The sequence below is a fragment of the Rhinolophus sinicus genome, linkage group LG01 (assembly GCF_036562045.2).
Source record: "Rhinolophus sinicus isolate RSC01 linkage group LG01, ASM3656204v1, whole genome shotgun sequence".
NCBI classification, from domain to species: domain Eukaryota; kingdom Metazoa; phylum Chordata; class Mammalia; order Chiroptera; family Rhinolophidae; genus Rhinolophus; species Rhinolophus sinicus.
In genome coordinates this window covers 6959757-6980992 of record NC_133751.1, presented here as the reverse complement: position 1 = coordinate 6980992, position 21236 = coordinate 6959757, and the positions used below count along the sequence as shown (strand labels likewise).

The 21236-nt window shown below is 38.6% G+C and overlaps 1 protein-coding gene across 10 annotated transcripts in view; it reads left to right on the top strand.

The window, feature by feature from the left end:
* Positions 1-21236, top strand: part of TTC3 (tetratricopeptide repeat domain 3) — a 106419-nt gene that overhangs the window by 36891 nt on the left and 48292 nt on the right. For 6 of the 10 annotated variants that reach the window (XM_019730309.2, XM_019730307.2, XM_019730308.2 and 3 more), the window contains 12 exons: positions 2933-3095; positions 4032-4077; positions 4752-4872; positions 6001-6064; positions 9267-9327; positions 12093-12177; positions 12428-12562; positions 13561-13641; positions 15323-15435; positions 17272-17392; positions 19494-19616; positions 20587-20688. In XM_019730309.2, coding sequence (XP_019585868.2) covers positions 2933-3095; positions 4032-4077; positions 4752-4872; positions 6001-6064; positions 9267-9327; positions 12093-12177; positions 12428-12562; positions 13561-13641; positions 15323-15435; positions 17272-17392; positions 19494-19616; positions 20587-20688 — 1215 coding nt within the window. The remainder of the gene's footprint in view (positions 1-2932; positions 3096-4031; positions 4078-4751; positions 4873-6000; positions 6065-9266; positions 9328-12092; positions 12178-12427; positions 12563-13560; positions 13642-15322; positions 15436-17271; positions 17393-19493; positions 19617-20586; positions 20689-21236) is intronic. The other 4 variants (XM_074325465.1, XM_074325469.1, XM_074325473.1 and 1 more) reach the window with 1 other exon arrangement.

Genomic DNA, 21236 nt, shown 5'->3' with positions numbered 1-21236 from the left:
CTAGTAACTTTTAATTGGATGCCGACATTGTGACTTTTACCTGATATTTTGGTATTTCTGTAAATTTTTTTTTAATCATCTGTGAATATTTTTGAGCTTTGTTTTGGGATGCAGTGAAGTTACTCGGAAACAGTTTAATTCTTTGGAGTCTTATCTTAAACTTTGTTAGATGGCACCATAGTATTTGGTGTAGGGCTAACTTTTTCTCCGCGACTGAGGCAGAACTCCTTTGAGTGCTCTCTTAGTACTCCATGATTATGATGTTTTTCACTTTGGTTGGTGGGAACAGGAATAATTCCCGGCCCTGTGCAAGTGTTATTAGCGTTTCAGGTGGTCCTTCCCTGGATTGAGTAGTTGCCACACTTGCAGGTCCTGACTAGTACTTAGCTGAGGACTCAAGGGGAACCCCCTGAAGATCTCTGGAGTTCTCTGTGCAGTGACTTCTCTGCCCTCTGCCCTGTGGACTCGAGCTGCCTTGGCTTTCCTGACTCCCTGCTCTGCCTTCTTAACTAAGATGTGGGTCTCTGCCTGGGTTCCTCTCCCTGTGCCATGGCTTAGAAATTCTCCATTTGGTAAGCTGGAGCAGACATAGGGTTTACTGTGTGTTTTCTCATCTGCCAGGGATCGTCACTGTCTTTGGTTGCCTGATATGTAGTGTCCTGCAAACCTTTATTTCATGTATTTTGTCCTTATTTGTTTTAGGCAAGAGGGTAAATCTAATCCCTATGACTCCATCTTGACCAGAGTAGTAATTAGAGTATAGGCTCTCTTGGGTTCATTTTGAAAAAGACTTACCCTGTAGTGGGAGCCCCAAACCGATATCCTTAATAACTGTTCATTCTAGTGGAGAGAGAACCTATTTTAGTATCTGTATACTAGTATACTTGAAGAATGCCTCAGACTTAACTGTTTCCCCGAAAATAATTCCTAGCCGGACAGTGAGCTCTAAAGCGTCTTTTGGAGCAAAAATGAATATAAGATCCGGTCTTATTTTGGGGGAAACACGGTACCCAGATTGAGCCATGTGCTGACCTGTGGCTCAGTCACTATGACCTGAGAAATGGTGCATTTCGAGTGGCCAGTCTCCTGGGCCACAGCTATGTTTCTACCTTAGTGTTCGTTGTTGAGATGGGGCACTAGAGTTGACAGTTCTGCCATTACGATGTGGAGAAGGGACATGGTAGCCCCCCAAAAGGAGGGGATGCTGGACAGGTGAACAACAGGGAATTTTTATATATGTGACACAGAATGAGATAGTGTCAAAGAAGAGCAAAACTTTCTGTTGTGATCGGGTTCAAGAAACTCTGAAATACCTTTAAGCTCCATTCAAACAACTTCAGCAAAGAGATCTGAATAAACTCCTTTCTCAACCGATAGAAATTATACTGGGTTTTATAGAATTTAGGGGAAAGGACCCAATAAAAGATGAGAAACATGGAGGGAAAAGAGAAAGAAAGTGTGTTTTTTACAAATGTAAGCAGGTGTGATTTATAATCTATCATAATTTCCTATGCTGTAATTTTTTTCTTTTTTTTCTTTTTTTTAGTGCAGTTATCTAAATTTTGAAGTTGTCGTACAGCTGGGGGATAGGATCTTGGTTTTGAGCTCTTTATCTTCTTAGGCCTTTTGAGGAAAAGCAGAGTTGAACCAATGCTATCTGAATTGGGTCGTTGATCTGAGCCTAAATAGTCTGGCTAAATAAAGAGTGCTGCAGAACTCAGGCTGGGTTGGGGCACCTGAGCAGGGCTGTTCGGCACCAAACCTGCGTAAACAAGGGTCCTCATGGTTGTTTCTGGCTCCTCTTAGAGAACAGCCCACTTCCTTTGAAGGGTCACTTCACTTCTGATTTCCTATTTTCTCGTAGAATCAGAATGTTCTTTGTAAAGTGTGTAGTGAAGAGGAAGGAGCCCTGGACTCAGAGTTATAAGGTCAGGGTTCTGTGCAGTGACCTCTCTGCCTTCTGCCCTGTGGACTCGAGCTGCCTTGGCTTTCCTGGACTCCCTGCTCTGCCTTTAGAGGGTTTGCCTCTGAGAAAGTATGGCAGGCCAGCGTCTAGCCTTTCCACTTGGAGGTCACTTCTCAAGTGGAGGTACCGTGCCTCAGATGGGAGTTTGGTCTGTGAGTAATTAGAAGAGAGGTTGGTGAGTGAGCCCAGGTTTGGTAATACTAGCTTTCTAGATGAAAATGTTCACGCTTGACATAGATTTCCCAGAGTGCATCAATGGGGCCAGCCAGGACTGTGGTTCTGTAGCAAAAACAAAACAGAACAATAAAAAAAAACCCCAATCATCGGAATGAAGAGTAAATCAGTGGTTTTTGGACTTTTTCTTAAAACCAAGAACTACACTTAGATATAAAATATTTAAAAGCTGATGAAGGGAGAGATGGATGGAAGATCTAGACTAGATTTACCCCTTATCTGTCTCCGTGCTCGTCAGAGGGGTTGGAAAATTGCTATAAAAGTTGACTGTTCCTTCCAGCTCTAAAATTCTTTTGATTTTCAAAGTGTAGGGAATATAATGACTTAGAGACTATTATTACTGCCTTAAAATATTGTGGAAAAAATAAGTTACTTATAATGAATGATTTTTGTACTTTATTTGGCATAAAGATTCTATTTCTTTCTTTACTAGTAAAATATAATAAAGGTTGAATTTTTTTCTTTGGGGTATACAAAAATCTCTTAAGCAAAAATACTGATCTCTAGTCAGTTGTTAAAAATTATTATGAGTACTATTCGTACATAACTTTGCACTTACCTTGTTTAGGTAATTTTATTTCATGAGAGGGATTAATCCTTTTATTTTTCATTCATAGGGTTCTAATCTTAACATTTTAAGTAATCAGATTTCAAGCAAAATATTTTTCCTTATCTATTTTCTTTAACTTAAGCATATTTTTGAGAAAAATTAAATTTATCTTTTTGGAACAGGGTCATTATCGTTATTGTGCTGCTCTTTCTATGCTGGGGGAATATGACTGGGCCCTGCAAGCAAACATTAAAGCTCAAAAACTCTGTAAAAATGACCCTGAGGGAATCAAGGATCTAATTCAGCAGCATGTAAAGTTACAAAAACAAATAGAAGACCTGCAAGGTATTTCACCTAAGATTCTTTTTGATTATAGTCAAATTCCCTTTAAAACTTTGGAAGATGGATTTCTTGGATTAATGAAGGACCATTAATCAATTCTCAGATGATTTGTACTTACTTTGTTATCTTGATCAGATCACTTTTTTCCATTTCTATCTGTATAGAATTACATTAGTGTTATATTCCATTAGGTAATCATAAATGATTTGTATTTTTATTTGAAACATTCAGCAACAAATTATTATTTATTCTTTTGTAGAAAAATATGCCTTCCTGAAATTTTGAATGAAGCAAATCCTTTTTGAAACAAAATTGTTTTAAAATTGTCCCCGTCAATAGAGTTGTTTGATGTTTTTGCACCAACTTTGTGGCATGTATATATATATGTGTGCCATGTATATATATATGTATATATGCATGACACATATATCAGAAATTAGTTATCCAGGCTAGGAATTCTAGACTTTCGTTCTGCCCTTGTTTTCTCTAAGTCGTTTTGCTTTGTCCAATGCCTGAAATTCCCCCACTCTATGCTTTCAGTGTATAGGTCTTTCCCATTTTTTCTTCTTTGGGTATTTAGTGTCTTATGAAGCTGAGCTGAGCGGTTCTATTTCACTAGCAGATGTTGTCATCCAACATAACATGATTATAAGATTGTGAGCTCCTTGAAGACAGGTACCATCTCTGAATCACATTTATATATTGCTGCATTTAGTCAATGACCACATCTAATGGGATGTCACATAAGGTCTGTGTAACATTTTGTTGACATGGTCATAAAACTGAAAACATCTAGAAATACAAAATTGCTTAGGTTTATATTTCAGTTCTCTGAATGTGATGTTCTCCACTGTCAGCTTAAATGAAATTTGAAAATCTTTTAAAATATGTGTTGCCAATGCATTGATCACTGTGTGTGTGTGTGGTTCATTTTTATAGGCCGAACACCAACTAGGCATCCAATTAAAGCCTTTTACGAAAGCAGGTGAGTAACTCTCAGTCCAGTCAGTAGCTGCTACTTAATTAGCATGGCTTTGCCCTGTGATTTTAAGAATCTCTGCGTTTGAGGCTTTAGTAGTAATAGGAACCACAATAAAGTTGGAGATGGATGGAGATAGGTGGTTTTTGAAGTGTTCCTGGGAAAGATCAGGTGACCTGTGGATTGCAGGATTTGTTTAGCTGACTATTTTCCTGAGCCATTTGCATATGTAGATATTAGAGATACGTAGCCTAAGCCTGTGGGAAAAGAGGGGTGAAATGTTAATGGGACGTTACTGTGTTTGAATGGGGCCAGTTTTGGCCATCAGGGTCCTGGCAGCAGAGAGCAGCAGTGAAAATCGATTAAGCTTTCCCGCCACATGCTGTAGGTACCTAAGATATTGAAGCTGTTAAATTTAAAACAGAGAGACTTACGTATTTTAATAGAAACCAGAATACATTTCTTGAACTGTTCTTAATCTAGTTTGAGTTTTAATACCAAATTAAAAATAATATTTACCTATAAAGCCCAGTCTCAGAGGTAGAGATCCTTTTAAAAGCAATCTTGCTTTCAAGGAAAAAGGCTATGCTTGCTAACACCTGTTTCTTTGAAGGTTAACTTGTTAAAAATGCACACTAATCAATAAAAATAAAATAGTTGTTCTTTTTATCCCCACTCAGGGCCTCCACACCTAGTCTATCAGCACCTGCGTTTAGAACTTCACTTAACTTTGTGGAGACCGAAAAAGATTCCAGAAAAACTAATCACGAAATGGCAAACGGTGGTAATCATAATCTAAAGGTAAGTTCAGTTAAAAACTGAAATTAAAATTATTTCAAGTATAACCTCATATTTTTACAATGATATTTCGGTGATAATGGGAACTAATACCTTGGTGATAACGAACCTTTTTTTTTCCTGTCAATATCAAGAGAACGATTCTGTCTTTTTAATAAATAATTTGGTGACCTCTTACAACTACATAAAGATAATATTTCATAACAGAATTTCTTTTGAAATCCCTTATGTGTGTTTGCAAAATATTTTCTTCTGAATTTCGTTTTACCCTAAGATAATTCTCTGTATGGCTTCCCTTTACATGTCTCTCAATCAGTCACCTGAGAATGAGTGACAGTGGGGTCTGGTAGCCACGTTACCCGACCCCTGACAATGCTTTGGATTTGTTTCTTTCCTCCCTTTTCTTTTTTTGCAATCTACTTGGCTGCCTGGCCCTGCACCAGCCGACCCACCCAGTTTGTGCTGTGCTGGGCCTGGGGGACACCCAGTCTGGTCTCTGTCCAGGGTTTCCCCAGCCCTTGATTTATTGCTGTGCTCAGCAAAACCTCGATCTGATGGTTTCTTAGCGCACCTCCAGGCCGCTAGCCTCGCACCGTCATCCGGCACCCAGATAATCTGTATTGGGAATTTTTCTCTGAACTTGAGTGGACTCAAAAGTCAGCAAGTCCACGTTTATATTTCTCCCCAGTGTTTGAGGGGAACAAGGAAAATGGTGTTTAGATGTGTGGTAGGCTTTGGAGGGAACTTTTCCAACCCACTGTATAGTTCTCTATTGTTAATAATGAAAATCTCAAAGAGGCCGTATTCAGTTAGGGAGAGGAGCATAAGGAAAGATGTGATAGTATTAATTTATACAGACACTTACTGAACAACTGCCCTGACGAGCATCATGCTAGATGACAGAAATAGAATTGTCATTTCAGAATTTGTGATAACATAATCTCTTATCATTTATCATTTTGTTTGTTTATTCATTTAAGCTTAACCACCTAGGTATTTTAGGTGCTTGGATAAATTCTGTCCTATTCTATTTTATTATTTAGCTATTAGATTCTTCATAGATGTTTTGTTTTTTGTGTCTGTGGTTTTTGTTTTTTTTGAGAGTTTCACTAATTGCATTTTCCTGGGTAGGCGGTAGATGAAGCTTTGAAGGTAGACGATTGTGACTGTCATCCTGAATTTCTACCACCATCAGGTGAGTTTTTTTCTTACGTCAGTTGTTGCTGAGTTAATGCAGTGTTGCCTGAACTTCTATGCCTGAAAATTGGCACAACCTCATCTATAGTTCCTGTGGTTCTCCTTTTACTTTACAATGCCTCAGTGTTAAGGCAGTATTGAATATTGATTTGAGATCCACGCTCAGTCTTTTCATATTGTTGATAAATTTAGTTTTTGGAACTCCAAAGTAATGCAAAGGAAAGATGAAGCTCTTCTTGGTCTGCTACCTAATTTCCATTAGGCCAGTGCCTTTTCAAATTTTATTTCATTATCTTCCCCCAGCCAAGGAGCCTTTTTAGACTTTTTTTTTCTAATTGCCCTCTTCCCATGAAATTTAATGCCACGGATACTGTTTACCAGTTTATGTACTGTGTGTATATCTCTGCTTTGTATATAAAAAAGAGGTCAAAATTTTTCATCTCCCACTAACCAGTTTTCACCCTGTTGTGGGTATTGGAGGTGATGTCACCCCTGTTGAGAATGGATGCTTTAGGCTGATACTAGTTTATTTTAAATTGTATGTGCTGAGTGCATATGTTTATTTACATGTCTAGTAAACCTGGAGACAGTAGGACCTCAGTGACTTGACATCATTGGGAAAAGAAGCGAATTTCCATGCTTCATGGATTTCTGTCTCTCTTCATACTGCCAAATTTTGATGGAAACCATTCTAAAGTGGATTATATGCTTCCCTGCCTTTTAAAACAGAGTTTAAGAAAATACAGATATTCTTGATGACACAAGGTTGTTACGCATAAGTTATTTATGTGAAGCTTTCATGTGCTCCTCCCAGGGTTCTTACAGAGAGATTCTTGGCCGTCTGGGTAGTGATCCTGTTGCCCTCTTTTCCTATCTCTCGTGTATTGGTTCTTCTGTTTTCAGCGTTTTTGCTCCTGGCAGCCTTTTGCTTCCTGCAAGTCTATCTTCTCTTAGGTTCCAGTGCCATATATCCAACTCTTATTACTGGGCATTTCCATTTGTTTAGCACATTAGCAGAATTACAGAGAGGGGAGACTAAGGTGATTGGCTTACCTGATGTAACTCTAATAGCATGTGAAAAATTTTTGAGGATAAAACTTTTTTTTTTTTTTAAAAACAGCTTTTTAATTTATCATTATTTCTTAGGCAATTATTATCAAACAGTACGTTTAAATAAATAAATACTGTCTACACTTCAGCATCTACATTCACTTGAAAAAAATTGAGGTTCCAGGGTTAGGGTTAAGTAGTTTTGCCTTAGGTCACACAGCAGAAATCAAACTATTAATTGAACTGTTCTACCTTGTTAGAAGCCTCTTGTTTTCTGAGGCCACCCAAACCAGCCCAGGCTTTTATCCCCTCTTGATACATAGGCTCTGACTTGCTAGTACTGCCATCTTTCCCCAAAGCTTCCATCAAATACACCCATCCGTACTGCTGTGCTCTCTTCTACCAACTTGGTGCATGTCACTCCCTGCCCAGAAGTGTGCAGTGGCTCCCTACTCCTGCCCGTGGGGTAAAGGCTGAGCTCACGAGCTGGAGAAGCAGAAGCACTAGGCCTGGACCACCCCCCACCCGCTTTTCCAGCCCCTTTCCAACCTTGTGTCCTTAACCAAACTTGCCAGGTCACACAGGCTTAAAGTGAACTTCATTCCTGAGTTTGACCCGTTCTCTCCAGATTCTGCTTGTTCTTAAAACTAAACACAAATGCTACATCTGCACGAACTTTTCCCAGCCACTCCAGCCTAAGTGATTTCTCCTTTCTCTGAGTTGTAAGAGAAATTAATTACTATGGAATTAATCTTTTTTTAAAATAATTTTTTATTTTTCAATTATAGTTGACATAGTGTTATTTTAGTTTCAGGTGTCCCAACATAGTGATGAGACATTTACATAACTTATGCAGTGCTCACCCGGATAAGTCTTGTACTCATCTGACACCATATATAATTATTACATTATTGACTACATTCCCTGTGCTGTACTTTACATCCCTGTGACTGTTTTTATAACTGGCAATTTGTACTTCTTAATCCCTCTCCCTTTTCACCCATTCTCCCCCACATCAGGCAACCATCAAAATGTTCTCTGTATCCGTGAGTTTGTTTCTGTTTTGTTAGTTGGTTTATTTTGTTTTAGAGATTCCACATAGAAGTGAAGTCATACTTAATATGATTTGTCTTTCTCTGACGGACTTATTTCACTTAGTGTAATACCCTGTAGATCCATACATGTTGTTGCCAATGGTGAGTGAGATTTCATCCTTTTTTATGGCCGAGTAATATTCCATTGTTGAATGTACCGCATCTTCTTTATCCATTCATCTACTCATCATTTCAATGGACACTTAGGTTGCTATTCTTGCTATTATAAATAATGCTGCAGTGAACATAGAGATATATATATTTTTTTGAATTAGTGTTTTGGATTTCTTTGGATAAATACTAAGAAGTGGAATTGCTGGGTCCTTTTTTGTCTATTATTATAGTCTTTGTATTGAAGTGTATTTTGTCTGGTGTAAGTGTTGCTACCCCAGCTTTTTTTTTTTTGTTTCCATTTGCATGAAGTATCTTTACCCATCCCTTTACTTTCAGTCTCTGTGTGTCTTCTGATCTGAAGTGTGTCTCTGGTAGGCAGCATATGTAAGGGTCTTGTGTTCTTTTCCATTCAGCCCTCCTATGTCTGCACTTAATGCATTTACATTTAAAGTAATTATTGATAGATATGTAGTTACTGCAGTTTAATATTCATATTTTTGACTTTTTTTCCCCCTTCTTCAAGAAGTCCCTTTAACCTTTCTTGTAACACTGGTTTGGTGGCGATGAACTCCTGTCGCTTTTTCTTATCTGGGATCTTCTTTTCTTCTTAGTGGCGATTGCTGTTTACTGTGGTGACCCTCTTCCCATCTGATTATAAACTACCTGAGAATAGGAACTGTGGCCTCTATCTCTCTGTATCTACTATCGGCCTAATAATAATAATCATTACAATTTATATTTATAATAATTTTATAGCATACATAGAAAAACATATTCAGTAGCTTCTTTTTTGGCTTACCTGTTTGTAGTTACATTAACATGCAATATTCCTTCCTTTGCTTTCTTATACAAAGTACATGTTTCTTATTATTAAACTTTCAAGCCTCTAGATTATTTTTGGGTGTGTACAGATTTCAGGAACAAATACTTTTGTATTCACAGGTCAGCCTCCAAAACATAAAGGAAAACAAAAATCCCGAAATAATGAATTGGAGAAGTTCAGGTATGTTTTTATCTAAAGTTTTTTTTCCCTCTCATGTCTTCCTCCCTAGAAAAAAGGGAGGAAAAAAAATCTCTTTCAGGTAGTGCCTACCTTTACATAGGTATAGTATAGTGGTTCTGAAATCCCTTTCAAATATCAAAGGAATATCTTTAGGAGAGGGTCGTTTTTGGCTAGAGGATTATGAATTCGGGATGTTAATACTAATTTCTGAAAGTCATATAATATGATATATGTTAGTATTAATTTTTAATTTCAAAATACATGCTCGTAAGAGGAAAGACTACTCAGAGAAGTATGAAATGAAAATTAGTCTCCTTCCCCGCTCACCTTATTTCATTCACCTCTACCACAGCCTTTGCTCGTGGCTTCCTTTAGGAACTCGCTGTTACCAATTTCCTGGCCATCTGGCAGCTTATTCTGCACACACAGGCGTGCGTTATGTGTATAATTAGAGGCCCTTTTGAGTGATTATCATGAGAGGAAAGTTTTTACTAATGAACTGACAACTTACAAAATTAGTTCTACCAAACATCCCCCCCCCCCAGTGCCACAATTAACAGTAGGGACTCTTGCCATCTGCCTGTAGAGTTAACCCCCCATTACCTACAAAGATAGAGGTTGACTGCAAAGTGAACTTGTAAACCTTACAATAGATACAGAAGTTCATGAAGTTAATGAGCGTGATGCTGGAGAAACTGCAGAGTATTTCTGCCAGTTATACCAATTGTCAGTTTTCTCTCCTTCATATCTTCAGGCTGATTTTTTTTTTTTTTTGGTAGGTGCTTCAGGAGAGTGATTTGAATATCAAAGCATTACAAGAAATGAGTAGAGCCCCGTTTAAAAAAAAACAACATTGTTTTTTAAACGTTAAATACAAAGCAAGGGCATAGAATATTATGTTGTTCTGTTATTTGGTAGAAAAATCCTGAGTCTTCCTCCTTGCCCCTCCCCCCAGAAGTAACCAAAACCAAATATATGATTTTTCTTTGAATGCATAGTTATTGTTTTAATCTGTTTTGTTAAAGGTAAAGTTATTTTCCTGACTTCTCGTTTCTGTTTTCAAATAGAAGTCTTCTTATTTGAATATGGGGTTATGGGGTTGTGTGATGACTAAATGGGACAACCCCTTAAAACACTTAGCACTCTGGCATATGATACATGCTCAGTACCCTTGAACTATCATTATTGGTATCACTGTCATTTTCACTGATGTTAGAACCAGTCTGGCCTGCAACGTGCTTTTATCTCTTTCAAAATATCTTGTGTATCTTCCCGTGTCAGACCATGGAGAGCTTCATGCTTCATTTTCATGGCTGCACAATATTTCATAGTATAGATGTATAGTTGAAGAAATTTCTAGAGTGGAATTGCTCTGTCAAAGGGGATGTGTAATTTTAACTTGGATAAATACTGCCAAATTGTCCTCCCAGAAAATGAGCATTGTTTAGAGAGAATGCAGTATAATAAGATAGATAGAGCAATAGATGGATCGATTGATCGATCGATAGATAGATAGGTCTTTGACCCCAGTTCCTGGCACAAAGCTTCTTAAACTCTTGGAAGTTGCTGAGGGGTGAGTGGTAAGAGTGGCTTGTTATTCATGAGCCCCTTGCCACCCTATCTGAGTTTATACCAATCAAGTGACTCTACCTTCAGGGTTGGGGCTGGTCACCAGAAAGACCAAGTATGTGAGTGCAGGGTTTGAACTTTCAGCCCCACCCCCGATCTCTGAGAGTTGGGGAAGGGGGCTGGAAATTAAGTTCAGTCTCCACTGGCCAGTAATTGAATCCTTCATGCCTATGTGATGAAACCTCGATAAAATCCTCTAGACGTCGGGACTCAGGGAGCTTCTGGGTAGATGAGCACATTGAGACGCTGGGAAGGCAGCCCACTCTGGGCTGGCATGAAAGCTGTGTGTCATCTCACTGCCCCCAAACTTTCCCACTTATCTCTTCCATTGGGCTTTTCCTGAGTTCTATCCTTTATAAGAAACCGGTAATAATAAGTAAAAAGCTTTCATGAGTTCTGTGAGTCATGCTAGGGAAGTGTTGAACCTGAAAGGAGTCATGGGAACCCCTGAATTTGTAGTCAGCCTGGGTACTCTGCTGTGGCTGCTCTGAAGTGAGGGAGTCTTGTGGGACTGACTCTTTCACCTGTGGGGCCTGCATTGACTCCAGAGTTGGTGTCAAATGGCGTTGAATTATTAGACACTTAGTTGGTGTTGGAGAATTGGTGTGGAAAAATGACAGCTGTTTGGTGTTAAAAACCCCACACATTTGGTCTCAGAAAACACCGGCTAGAGTACCTGAATCTTTCTTACCTTCACCGGCATTGGGAGTCAGACCTTCCGGAATGGATATGTCCTCTTAGATTTTCCCATGAGATGGAGCGCCTTGTAGTGTTCATTGCACATTTCTTGTTTCAGCACTATGTTGTTTTTGATGACTATAGATTTGTAAGAACTTTTGATGATTAATGCATAAGAATATTTTTTTTTGAAAAGCTGTTTTTCCATATCATCTTTGTAATCAATTCATCTGGTCCCCCTCCACCTCTAATTTTGTAGCAATTTTTATTGAGATTTCATTGGATTTAGAGATTAATTTGGGGGGTAATCGGCATCATGGAAATACTTCTCTTCAGGAACTTGTGACTCTCCATTTACTCAGTGTGTAAAATGAGCTTCAGTAAATATATATTTTTTCTTTATATAAGCAGGACAGTTTTATTTTAAAATAATTCAAAGCAACACTTTTCTCTTTTAGTTCTAGTTCACAAGGGAGTTTACCAGCAGATTTGAAAAACATCTTGGAGAAACAGTTTTCTAAATCTTCCAGAGCTGCACACCAGGTAAAGGGAAAGGCAAACCCTGAACACAGCGTTTTTCACATGAATTGAGTCTAATCACATACAGCGCTAAGATGTCTTTTTTTATGATTTTAGTTGCGGACATAAAATTTAATGTCTGACTGCTAAGAAACCAACCTCTCAGGAATATAGATGCTCACTTTTTCATTATGTGGACCAGACATTTACCTAATAGCTGACAGTGCAGAGTTGCTTGCTTCCCGAAGAGTTAACTAGAGGCTTTGTTCTGCAGGATTTTGCTAATATAATGAAAATGCTGCGGAGCCTAATCCAGGACGGCTACATGGCGCTGTTGGAGCAGCGTTGCCGCAGTGCCGCCCAGGCCTTCACGGAGCTGCTCAACGGATTGGATCCTCAAAAAATCCAGGTGAGATGGCCAGGCTCGGTCCTCCAGGTGGCCAGAAGAGGGTGCCCCATTCGGCCTGAGGGTTGCACTCGGCCCGGGTTGAGACGCTCTCCTTGCTTTCTAGTTGGTGTTTGTTAAACTCCTGGCTTTTTGTCTCATGAAGTACTAAATCAAGGACTTGAACTCACTTTAGTCACATCTTTTCATCTGGAAAGAAAATATTAGCTAGGTGAAGAAATAGTTTGGGCAAGATTGTAAGAGAGCCGATGTCTTAATTGGTCGCTAGTACCCACTTACATGCAAAAGAAAATGACTGCAGTTATTCTAGTCCACTAAGAACCATGCCTTCCAAGAACTCTGAGGTGGCGAGTCTGTGTTGTAAATACTTGATAGCAATGCATGTTTGCAAAACATATTTTCTAATTCTGTCTGGCCTTTACCCAGTCATAGCGATCAGTGAGACTTTGTCCCCTTTTCTGCTGTGGCTGAGGAGTTAGTGTGGTGCCAGTGGGGCAGAATCATGTTCAGATTTTTTTTTTTTTTTTTTAAGATTTTATTGGGGAAGGGGAACAGGATTTTATTGGGGAACAGTGTGTACCTCCAGGCCTTTTTTCCAAGTTAAGTTGTTGTCCTTTCAATCTTAGTTGTGGAGGGCGCAGCTCAGCTCCAGGTCCAGTTGCTGATGCTAGTTGCAGGGGGCACAGCCCACCATCCCTTGCAGGAGTCGAGGAACCGAACTGGCAACCTTGTGGTTGAGAGCCCGCGCTCCAACCAACTGAGCCATCTGTGAGGCAGCTCAGCTCAAGGTGCCGTGTTCAATCTCCGTTGCAGGGGGCGGAGCCCACCATCCCTTGCGGGACTCGAGGAATTGAACTGGCAACCGTGTGGTTGAGAGCCCTCTGGCCCATGTGGGAATCAAACTGGCAGCCTTCGGAGTTAGGAGCATGGAGCTCTAACCGCCTGAGCCATGGGCCGGCCCCTCATATTCAGATTTTTAACCAGAACATTTCTGTTGACAGCAATTGAACCTCGCCATGATTAACTATGTCTTAGTCGTCTACGGCCTGGCCATCTCGCTCCTCGGAATAGGACAGCCTGAGGTAAGACTGGTCACAGAAATAATGAGCAATTTAAGTGTGTTGATTTTAGAAGATAGATTAAAAATAGTTTTCTCATTTTGGTTTATTTCCTTCTGCGTACTTTCTTGGTGATATTTTCTGAAATGTCTAAGTTTAATTTAGTTTGCATTGTCTTTATGGAAAGAAAGAAAGTTTAGTTTGTGTTCCCATTAGAAAAAAGCTATGTCAGACAACCATTTGGGAAACATAGTGCAATAGTATGTATCGTTTATGGCTATCTGCGTGTCTTGTAAAAGTGAAAAAACACGAACTAGCCCTACATCAAATTTAAGATAATGGTTGCATTTAGTGATGGAAGGAAGGAATGTGCCTAGGGAAGTTAAGAAAGGGAGTTCAACTTTGTTTTATTAAAAAAAACAAAAATTAAAGTAAAAATGATACTGTAAATATCTCTTAGTTCTGAGTGGTGAGTACTTGGGTATGTTATTATTTTCTAGAGTGCTGGCTTCTAATAACCATGTGGTTATGCTTTGCTTTCCATGGTTTTGAGTTTTCGATAAAGGTTGGAATAGCTCCAGAATTACCTCAGGTGTGATATGTCCTTTCTGCCAACTTGTGCTCCACACTTTCTTGGCTAGATGAAGGCTTAACCCTAATTGCTACCTAATAAGGATCAAGTTATCTTTTATGTTCACTCTCCTAGTGGTCCACAGTGCCTGCGGTTCGTTTTCCTTGTGACGTGCTTCTTTCCTTGTTCCTGATGTGACAGATGAATGCCTTCCATTAAGGCCTGTCTGTGTTTCTAGTAGATTGCTGTAGACAGGACTTCATGCTCTCAATTCTTTTATTCTTGGCAGAGTAATAATAAATTTCTCATGTTTTGCTTTATTGAATTGAAGAGATACTTTATTTCATTTGTGATTTACTCTGAAATTGGTGAGACTGATGAAAACAAACACACATGTATGATAGAACTTGGACCTTTAAAAGAACTTTATCGTTCAGAGTAGCCCCAGAAGGAAGCGATATGTTTACTCCAGTGCAGCCCTTACCTGGAACATTTTTGGAATGCCTCCTTTGGAACTGGCCTCAAAGCTTCTTAAAACTCCATTTTGTAGTGATATCTTTTTTCACCCACAGTGGGGTTGCCAGTGTTGCGTAGAGCCAAGTGTCTTGAGTATTTTTTCCAAAACAAAATTTATTGAAAGCACAGAGGTTTCCACAGTTGAGAATATTCAAAAGGATGTCCTCTGAGCAAAATAAAGCTGTTACTACAGAGGTACTTTTAAGATAAAGCATTTGTCAGATGCCACGCAACATGGTGACACCACTGGCATGCCCGAGCTCCCAAGGGAGCAGTGTTCACCTGGTTAGATGTTAAGGTGTGTTTGTGTGCAAACCAGTCTGTCCCCGTGAAGTCACACCAGGGAGCATTAGCCAGCACCCTGGGTCCCTGAGTGTGTTAGTAAATGTTCATTTGGTTGGTTGGTTGATGTGTTCTGTGTGAACTTTTCATTCTGGAGCTGGATCACTTTGGGTGTGAGTATCCATATGGTAAAAAATTATGCAATTGCTAAAAAAATGGAATTGCAGAAGGTGTAATCCTGTCATAGAAATTTTAGACAAGAAGAATCAACCTTCAGGTAAAATCTCTTCCAGCATTTTTTTGTGTGTGCATAAGTGATAATTGTTCTTATTGAAGGAATTATCTGAAGCTGAAAACCAGTTTAAGAGAATGATCGAACATTATCCCAACGAGGGACTTGATTGCTTGGCCTACTGTGGAATTGGAAAAGTATACTTGAAAAAAAACAGGTTAGTAGAAACCACACTGCTTTACGCTCTAGGCGGGTAACTCATTCAAAGTCTAGTGTGATGAGGATGCGTTTTCTGGAATCATTTTGATACTTTCTCTGTCACACACTGTTCTGATTGTGTTTACTCTGAGGGTCAATGTCGGTATTAAACTAAGGGCGATCAATTCAGTTCCTAAGGCTTCCTAATTTTGAATCTAATAAGAAATTCAATAATAATTTGACACAAAGGATTTTATATTTTATCTTTTGATACATGTCATTTATAAATGGTGACTGGATTAATATAAATTAATGCTTTACAAGTCTGATCGTATAATTTTTTGGTGAAATTCCTATTTTCAAAAAAAACATGAATGAAGATGGTTTTAATATGAGGTACATATGTGTTCAAAGAAGACATCATGAGTTAGGAATAAAAATCTCTTCTCTGAATTTATATTAGAGTTGGAATGCTTACTCAAAGTTCAGTATGTAGCTGTTCCCTAAATGTTTCATGTCTTATCTCCCCAAATTGCTGTATGAACCTTAGGGGACAGGATTATGATTTGAGCTTAAAAAAAAAAATCTCCCTATTCCTGCCACTTGTACCCAGTGTGATGGTAGGTATGGTAGATTTATTTATAAAGAAATAATTGTTGAATGATTGGATAGCATTTATAATTTAATCATATTTGATTTTTCATCCTACTTTTTAGGGGAAATTTTATCAGACCATTGGTATTCTTGAGAACCCAATCTTAGAGTGTGCCTAGGACCTCCTTTATAGATTTTTAAAGATTAAAGAAAGGTCTTCTACTTCCCGAAGTTACTGTCTGGCCAGGTTAAACTGTATTACAAATTAGATAGACACAGGAGAAGTAAGGATTTAACAATCATCTGTATAGCAATAGCAAATGAATTTAACTTCAGAGTTTAAAATAAATTGTCTAGGACATACTGTTTAATGCAGTGGTCACATGCAGATATTTACAAGGTCTAGAAAAATAACGTAAATGTGTCAAGTCATTGGGATTGTGGTAAATGCAAAAAACATTTAAATTTTAATTTCAAAATAATATCGCATAAAGTTCAATGTCTAACGTGCTGTTTTTTGCTATTGTAATGTGCAGTTTGTGGTTTAAAGTCTTGCTATCTAGTTTATAGCTGTCTAGTGGATGGTGCTATAGCACCACAGGCAAAAATAAGTTATTAAAGTAGGAAATCATTTCAACATTGGAGAAAGCAGGAAAACTCTTTCTTCTCAAGTCTGAAGAGAAGAATAAGGACTTGGTTAACTTTATAATTCACTATTTTAGTATATTTTATTGAACGGCTGTGGGAATGTGTTGACTTTTTTTTAACCATAAATCAAATTAAAACATTTCATATTTATATTAATAGTTTAAAATTTTATATACATACTTATTCTGTTAAAATAATTCACTGCTTTATGGTTGGAGAAAGATGTCCAGAATACACGATCTCCTTAAAATTTTTTCAGCAGGGCAGTTTTTACTATAGATGACCTAATAGAATCAAGTTTAAAGAATCTACTTTAATTAGCTTAGTAAATGAAGCAAATGAAAGTGGAACAACCAAATTGTTCAGTTTTCTGTTTCAATTGTTAGAAACCTTAAATAAATTACAGCTTTAAAAGGACTAGTGTGGACCTACGGTAATAAAGCCAGTATCCAGGCAGGTTTGTATTTAATATATATTACTTTTAATAAACAGACAACAATACTGCCTTGGTATTTTAAAAAAATACATAGGTTACATTGAATGTTTCCATACAGTGATTTATCAAATGTACTCTTACATCTTTAATACCTTATTTCTTCATAATTATTACTAGATTTCTGGAAGCTCTTAATCACTTCGAGAAAGCAAGAACCTTGATTTGTCGTCTTCCTGGAGTGTTAACTTGGCCCACAAGTAATGTGGTTATTGAAGAGACGCAGCCAGGGAAAATAAAGGTAACTTTATTTCTGCAGAGAGCGTCTTGCTAACTCTGAGAGCCCATCTGTACTGGGTGGCGCAGGTATCAGAAGACAAGAGGTAGGAGCAGTCTGTCCTCAGCCCCCCACATGCATTTCCCCTTTAGGGAGAATCATCAGCATCCCTTAAATATTTTCTATGCGCCTGTCACCCACCATCCATATTATCTCATTACCCTTAATCCTACGTCAGCCCTACAAGATGACTACTATGGTTACTCCCATTTTACAGATGAGGAAGAGGAAGTTTAGAGAGGTTAAGTGATGAGCTCAAGGGTAAAGCGCAAGCAAATGGAGCTAGGATTTGAATGTAGGCCTTCCGGCTTCGAGGGTATGTGGGTGAGCAGCATGCTTTATTGGTTGTCCCTAGAGAAAGGGGTAGCATTGTTGTTTCATCAGTTACTACAGTTATTGGGGTGGTACTTGAAGACTCAGAGAACAGACATTTTGTCTTATATCCAGAAGCATGGGCTGCTTTGCTAGTCTTGGAAAGACTAAATTATGTGTGAATTGACTGGGGTAGACCTTTGCTTGTGGTGTACCCTGGCATGTACTCAGAACTTGCTTTTGACTGAAGCTTATAAAAGCACAGTGGTCAGTTCTTACAACTCAATAATAAAAAGACAACTGATCTAATTGAAAAGTATCCAAAGGATCTGAGTAGACATATCTGCCAAGAAGTTACACACATAGCCTGTCAACATGTGAAAGGTGTTCAACGTTAGCTGTCAGAAATGCAAATGAAAGCCATAATGAGATCTCACTTTACACCCTGAGGGCGGTTATAATAAAAAAGGCAGCCAGTAATAAGGGTTGACAAGGATGTGGGGAAGTCAGAACCCTCATATGCCAGTGGTGCTGGGCATGGAAAGTGGTGCCGCTGCTTTGAAAGACAGTCTGGTAGTTCCTCAGTGGGTTAAAGAATGAGAGCTCCGATGACCCAGCAGTTCCATGCCTGTATATGTAGATAGAAAGAAAACAAACGTGTTCTCACAAAAGCTTGTATACGAATGTACATAGCAGCATTATTCCTAATAGCCAGAAAGTGGAAACAGCGTTCAGTGTCCATCGGCTGGTGAATGGTTAAATGAAATGTGGTCTTTTCATACAACTGAGTATTATTGGTCATAAAAGGAATGAAGCACTGACAGGCAGTACAACGTGGAGGACCCTTGAGAACGTCGTGCTCAGTAAAAGAAGACAGTCACAAAGGCACGTAGCATGTGATTCCATTTACATGAAGTGTCCAGAACAGGCACATCTGCATATGGAGACAGAGAGTAGGTCGCTGGTCATAAAGTGGGGAGGCACTGCTGATGGGTGGGTGTGAGTTTTCTTGTTGAGATGAAAAGGTTCTAAATTTAGATAGTGGTGATGGTTGTACAACCTTGTGAATATACTAAAACTACTGAATATACACTATCAGTGTGTGAATTGTGTGGTTTGTGAATTATATCTCACCTGAAGCTGGTATAACAAAATAAAACAGAAAACAGGGATTGTTGGGTTTTCCTCTCTTTATACTTGATTGAGATGGAAACATAGGAACTACCGATAACAAGAGAAACACTGGCAGCATGGTCTGAGTCTTGGGAGCTTCAGTAGCGGTGGGATAATCCTGGGGAATAAGCAAGCACTGCAGTGGTGCTCGGGGAGGTAGATGAATGAGAGTGGTAGGGCCCCAGGGGAAGCGACATTGGGAAGGAGGAGAGCAATAGAGTCCTTAGGGTTATTCCACCAGGTTGGACTCCCTCTGCTTAACGGAAATGTTTAAGAACTACATAATGTAAAATGAGGTTTCATGACTATAACACAGGATAAGATTTTGATTCTGACTTTGAAATTCAGAAAATTTTTTCTTCCATCCTTTATTTCCCCCGTCATTCTCTCTTGACACGTCTCTGTATCAGCCTCCTTCTAGAAGGAAAAAGTTTAAAAGTGGTATGTAGTTTGTTCTTGGCTAAAAAACATGTAGTCATTCCTATGCTGAAAATATTTTGATGGTAAAGGTTATTGAAGTCATAAGCATTTTTACTAATTAGTGTTGTAGGAATATCATTTTTGTTTATTTTTGTTTTAGATGCTGTTAGAGAAATTTATTGAAGAATGCAGGTTCCCTCCAGTGCCAGATGCCATTTGTTGCTATCAGAAGTGCCATGGATATTCCAAAATCCAGATCTACATAACGGATCCAGACTTTAAGGTAAATGATGAATATAGAGGATGCCAATAAAATGTACACACATATTAAGAAAGGAAAACTGTATTACAATTGTAATACTCAATATATACTGATAACAAAAGATGAATACAAGTCATGTTTGAGTTCTGTGATTACAAGAGGTGCTCAAAGTGGTTCCCATCAGCGTCCAGACACTTCTGATGACGGCAAACTACTGCTTGAATACCGTTGACCAGCCCCCGTGTACACTGGGACACTAACTTGCACAGCTGTACCTTAGAATGAATTCCGAACAAATTCTGTGATTGGAGGCACCCAAGCTCTCTGGCTTGCCAGCATCTTTATGTGCTGTTGTCCCCCTTTCCATGAACTTCTTTAGGTCTGCATCATCTCACATGGGAGCCCAGAGCCACTGAAATAGACACTGAGGGCAGGGTGGTAAATGACATGAGAAGGCCGGCCAGCTAATTCCATTCCCCGTTTCTAGCCACTGTGTCACATAACTGCCTTCTCATAGGAGCACAGGAAACAAAATGAGGTTGTTACCTTTGATTCGTTGCAATTCTCATCTCGTGTAAAATTTGGGCCCAAGAATCTAAAGGCCATGTGATCACTGGGTAAGTGCTCAGGGGCCTAAGTTTGAGACCAAGTCTGGCACTTAATTGAGTGCATGAGTTACTGGGCCTTAGTTTATTCAAGAAAATAATAGCTGCCCACTGTAGATCAGATGAAATAGTGTTTATAAAATATTTGACACATTGTAAAGGATAATGCAGCTCTCAGCTTGGGAAATGAATGTGTCAGTCAAGCTCTGTATCTCTGCACTAGGTATTCTGGGGTACAGAAGTATTGTCCCCCACACACAGAAATGTGGTATCTAGTTATTCTGCCAGGTGAATGTAAACAGCTCTCTCTTTACCTTAATATGCATTGAGAGAGAGAGAGACACGGCACCTTTAAAATGTGAACTAAAAACTTTTTTAACCCCCAGGGTTTTATACGAATCAGCTGTTGCCAGTACTGCAAAATAGAATTTCACATGAACTGTTGGAAGAAGTTAAAAACAACAACCTTTAATGATAAAATTGACAAGGTAAGGCTAATAAGATTGTCTGGATTTTTTAGTATGCTTATTGGAGTTTGAGTCCCGCCCCTAGCCCCGAGAATCTTAAGAGAATGTCTTAAATGAATATAAATTCCCTTCTGTGCATTCTAGATATAAGCAGAAAGTTTTCAATTAAAACTTTAATGATAAAGTAGAAAATCAGTTTGTTTTTATTTAATACAAGGATAAAGACTAACCATAAAGACCTTCAATAAATTGTTCAGCCATCTTTTACGTTGGGAATGTTGCGATCAAAACTAAACATTTTAATGTCTCATTTTAAAATACAGGTCTTAAATTATGCACTGACGATTTTAGTCAGTCAATGATCTGTTAATTAATTACTTTAAAGTTATGATGTAGAATTGGAGTCTCAATTTTTTTATTTTCTACCAAACTTTAGTGAGGTAATTTGTACTAAGGAATCAGCTTAAATTTTATACTGCCACGTCTCATTGGGGTTTCTCTTAATTAGCAAGGTAATGATGTTAATTATCATACGCTACGTATACTTTAAGAGAAGGCACAGTTTTAAA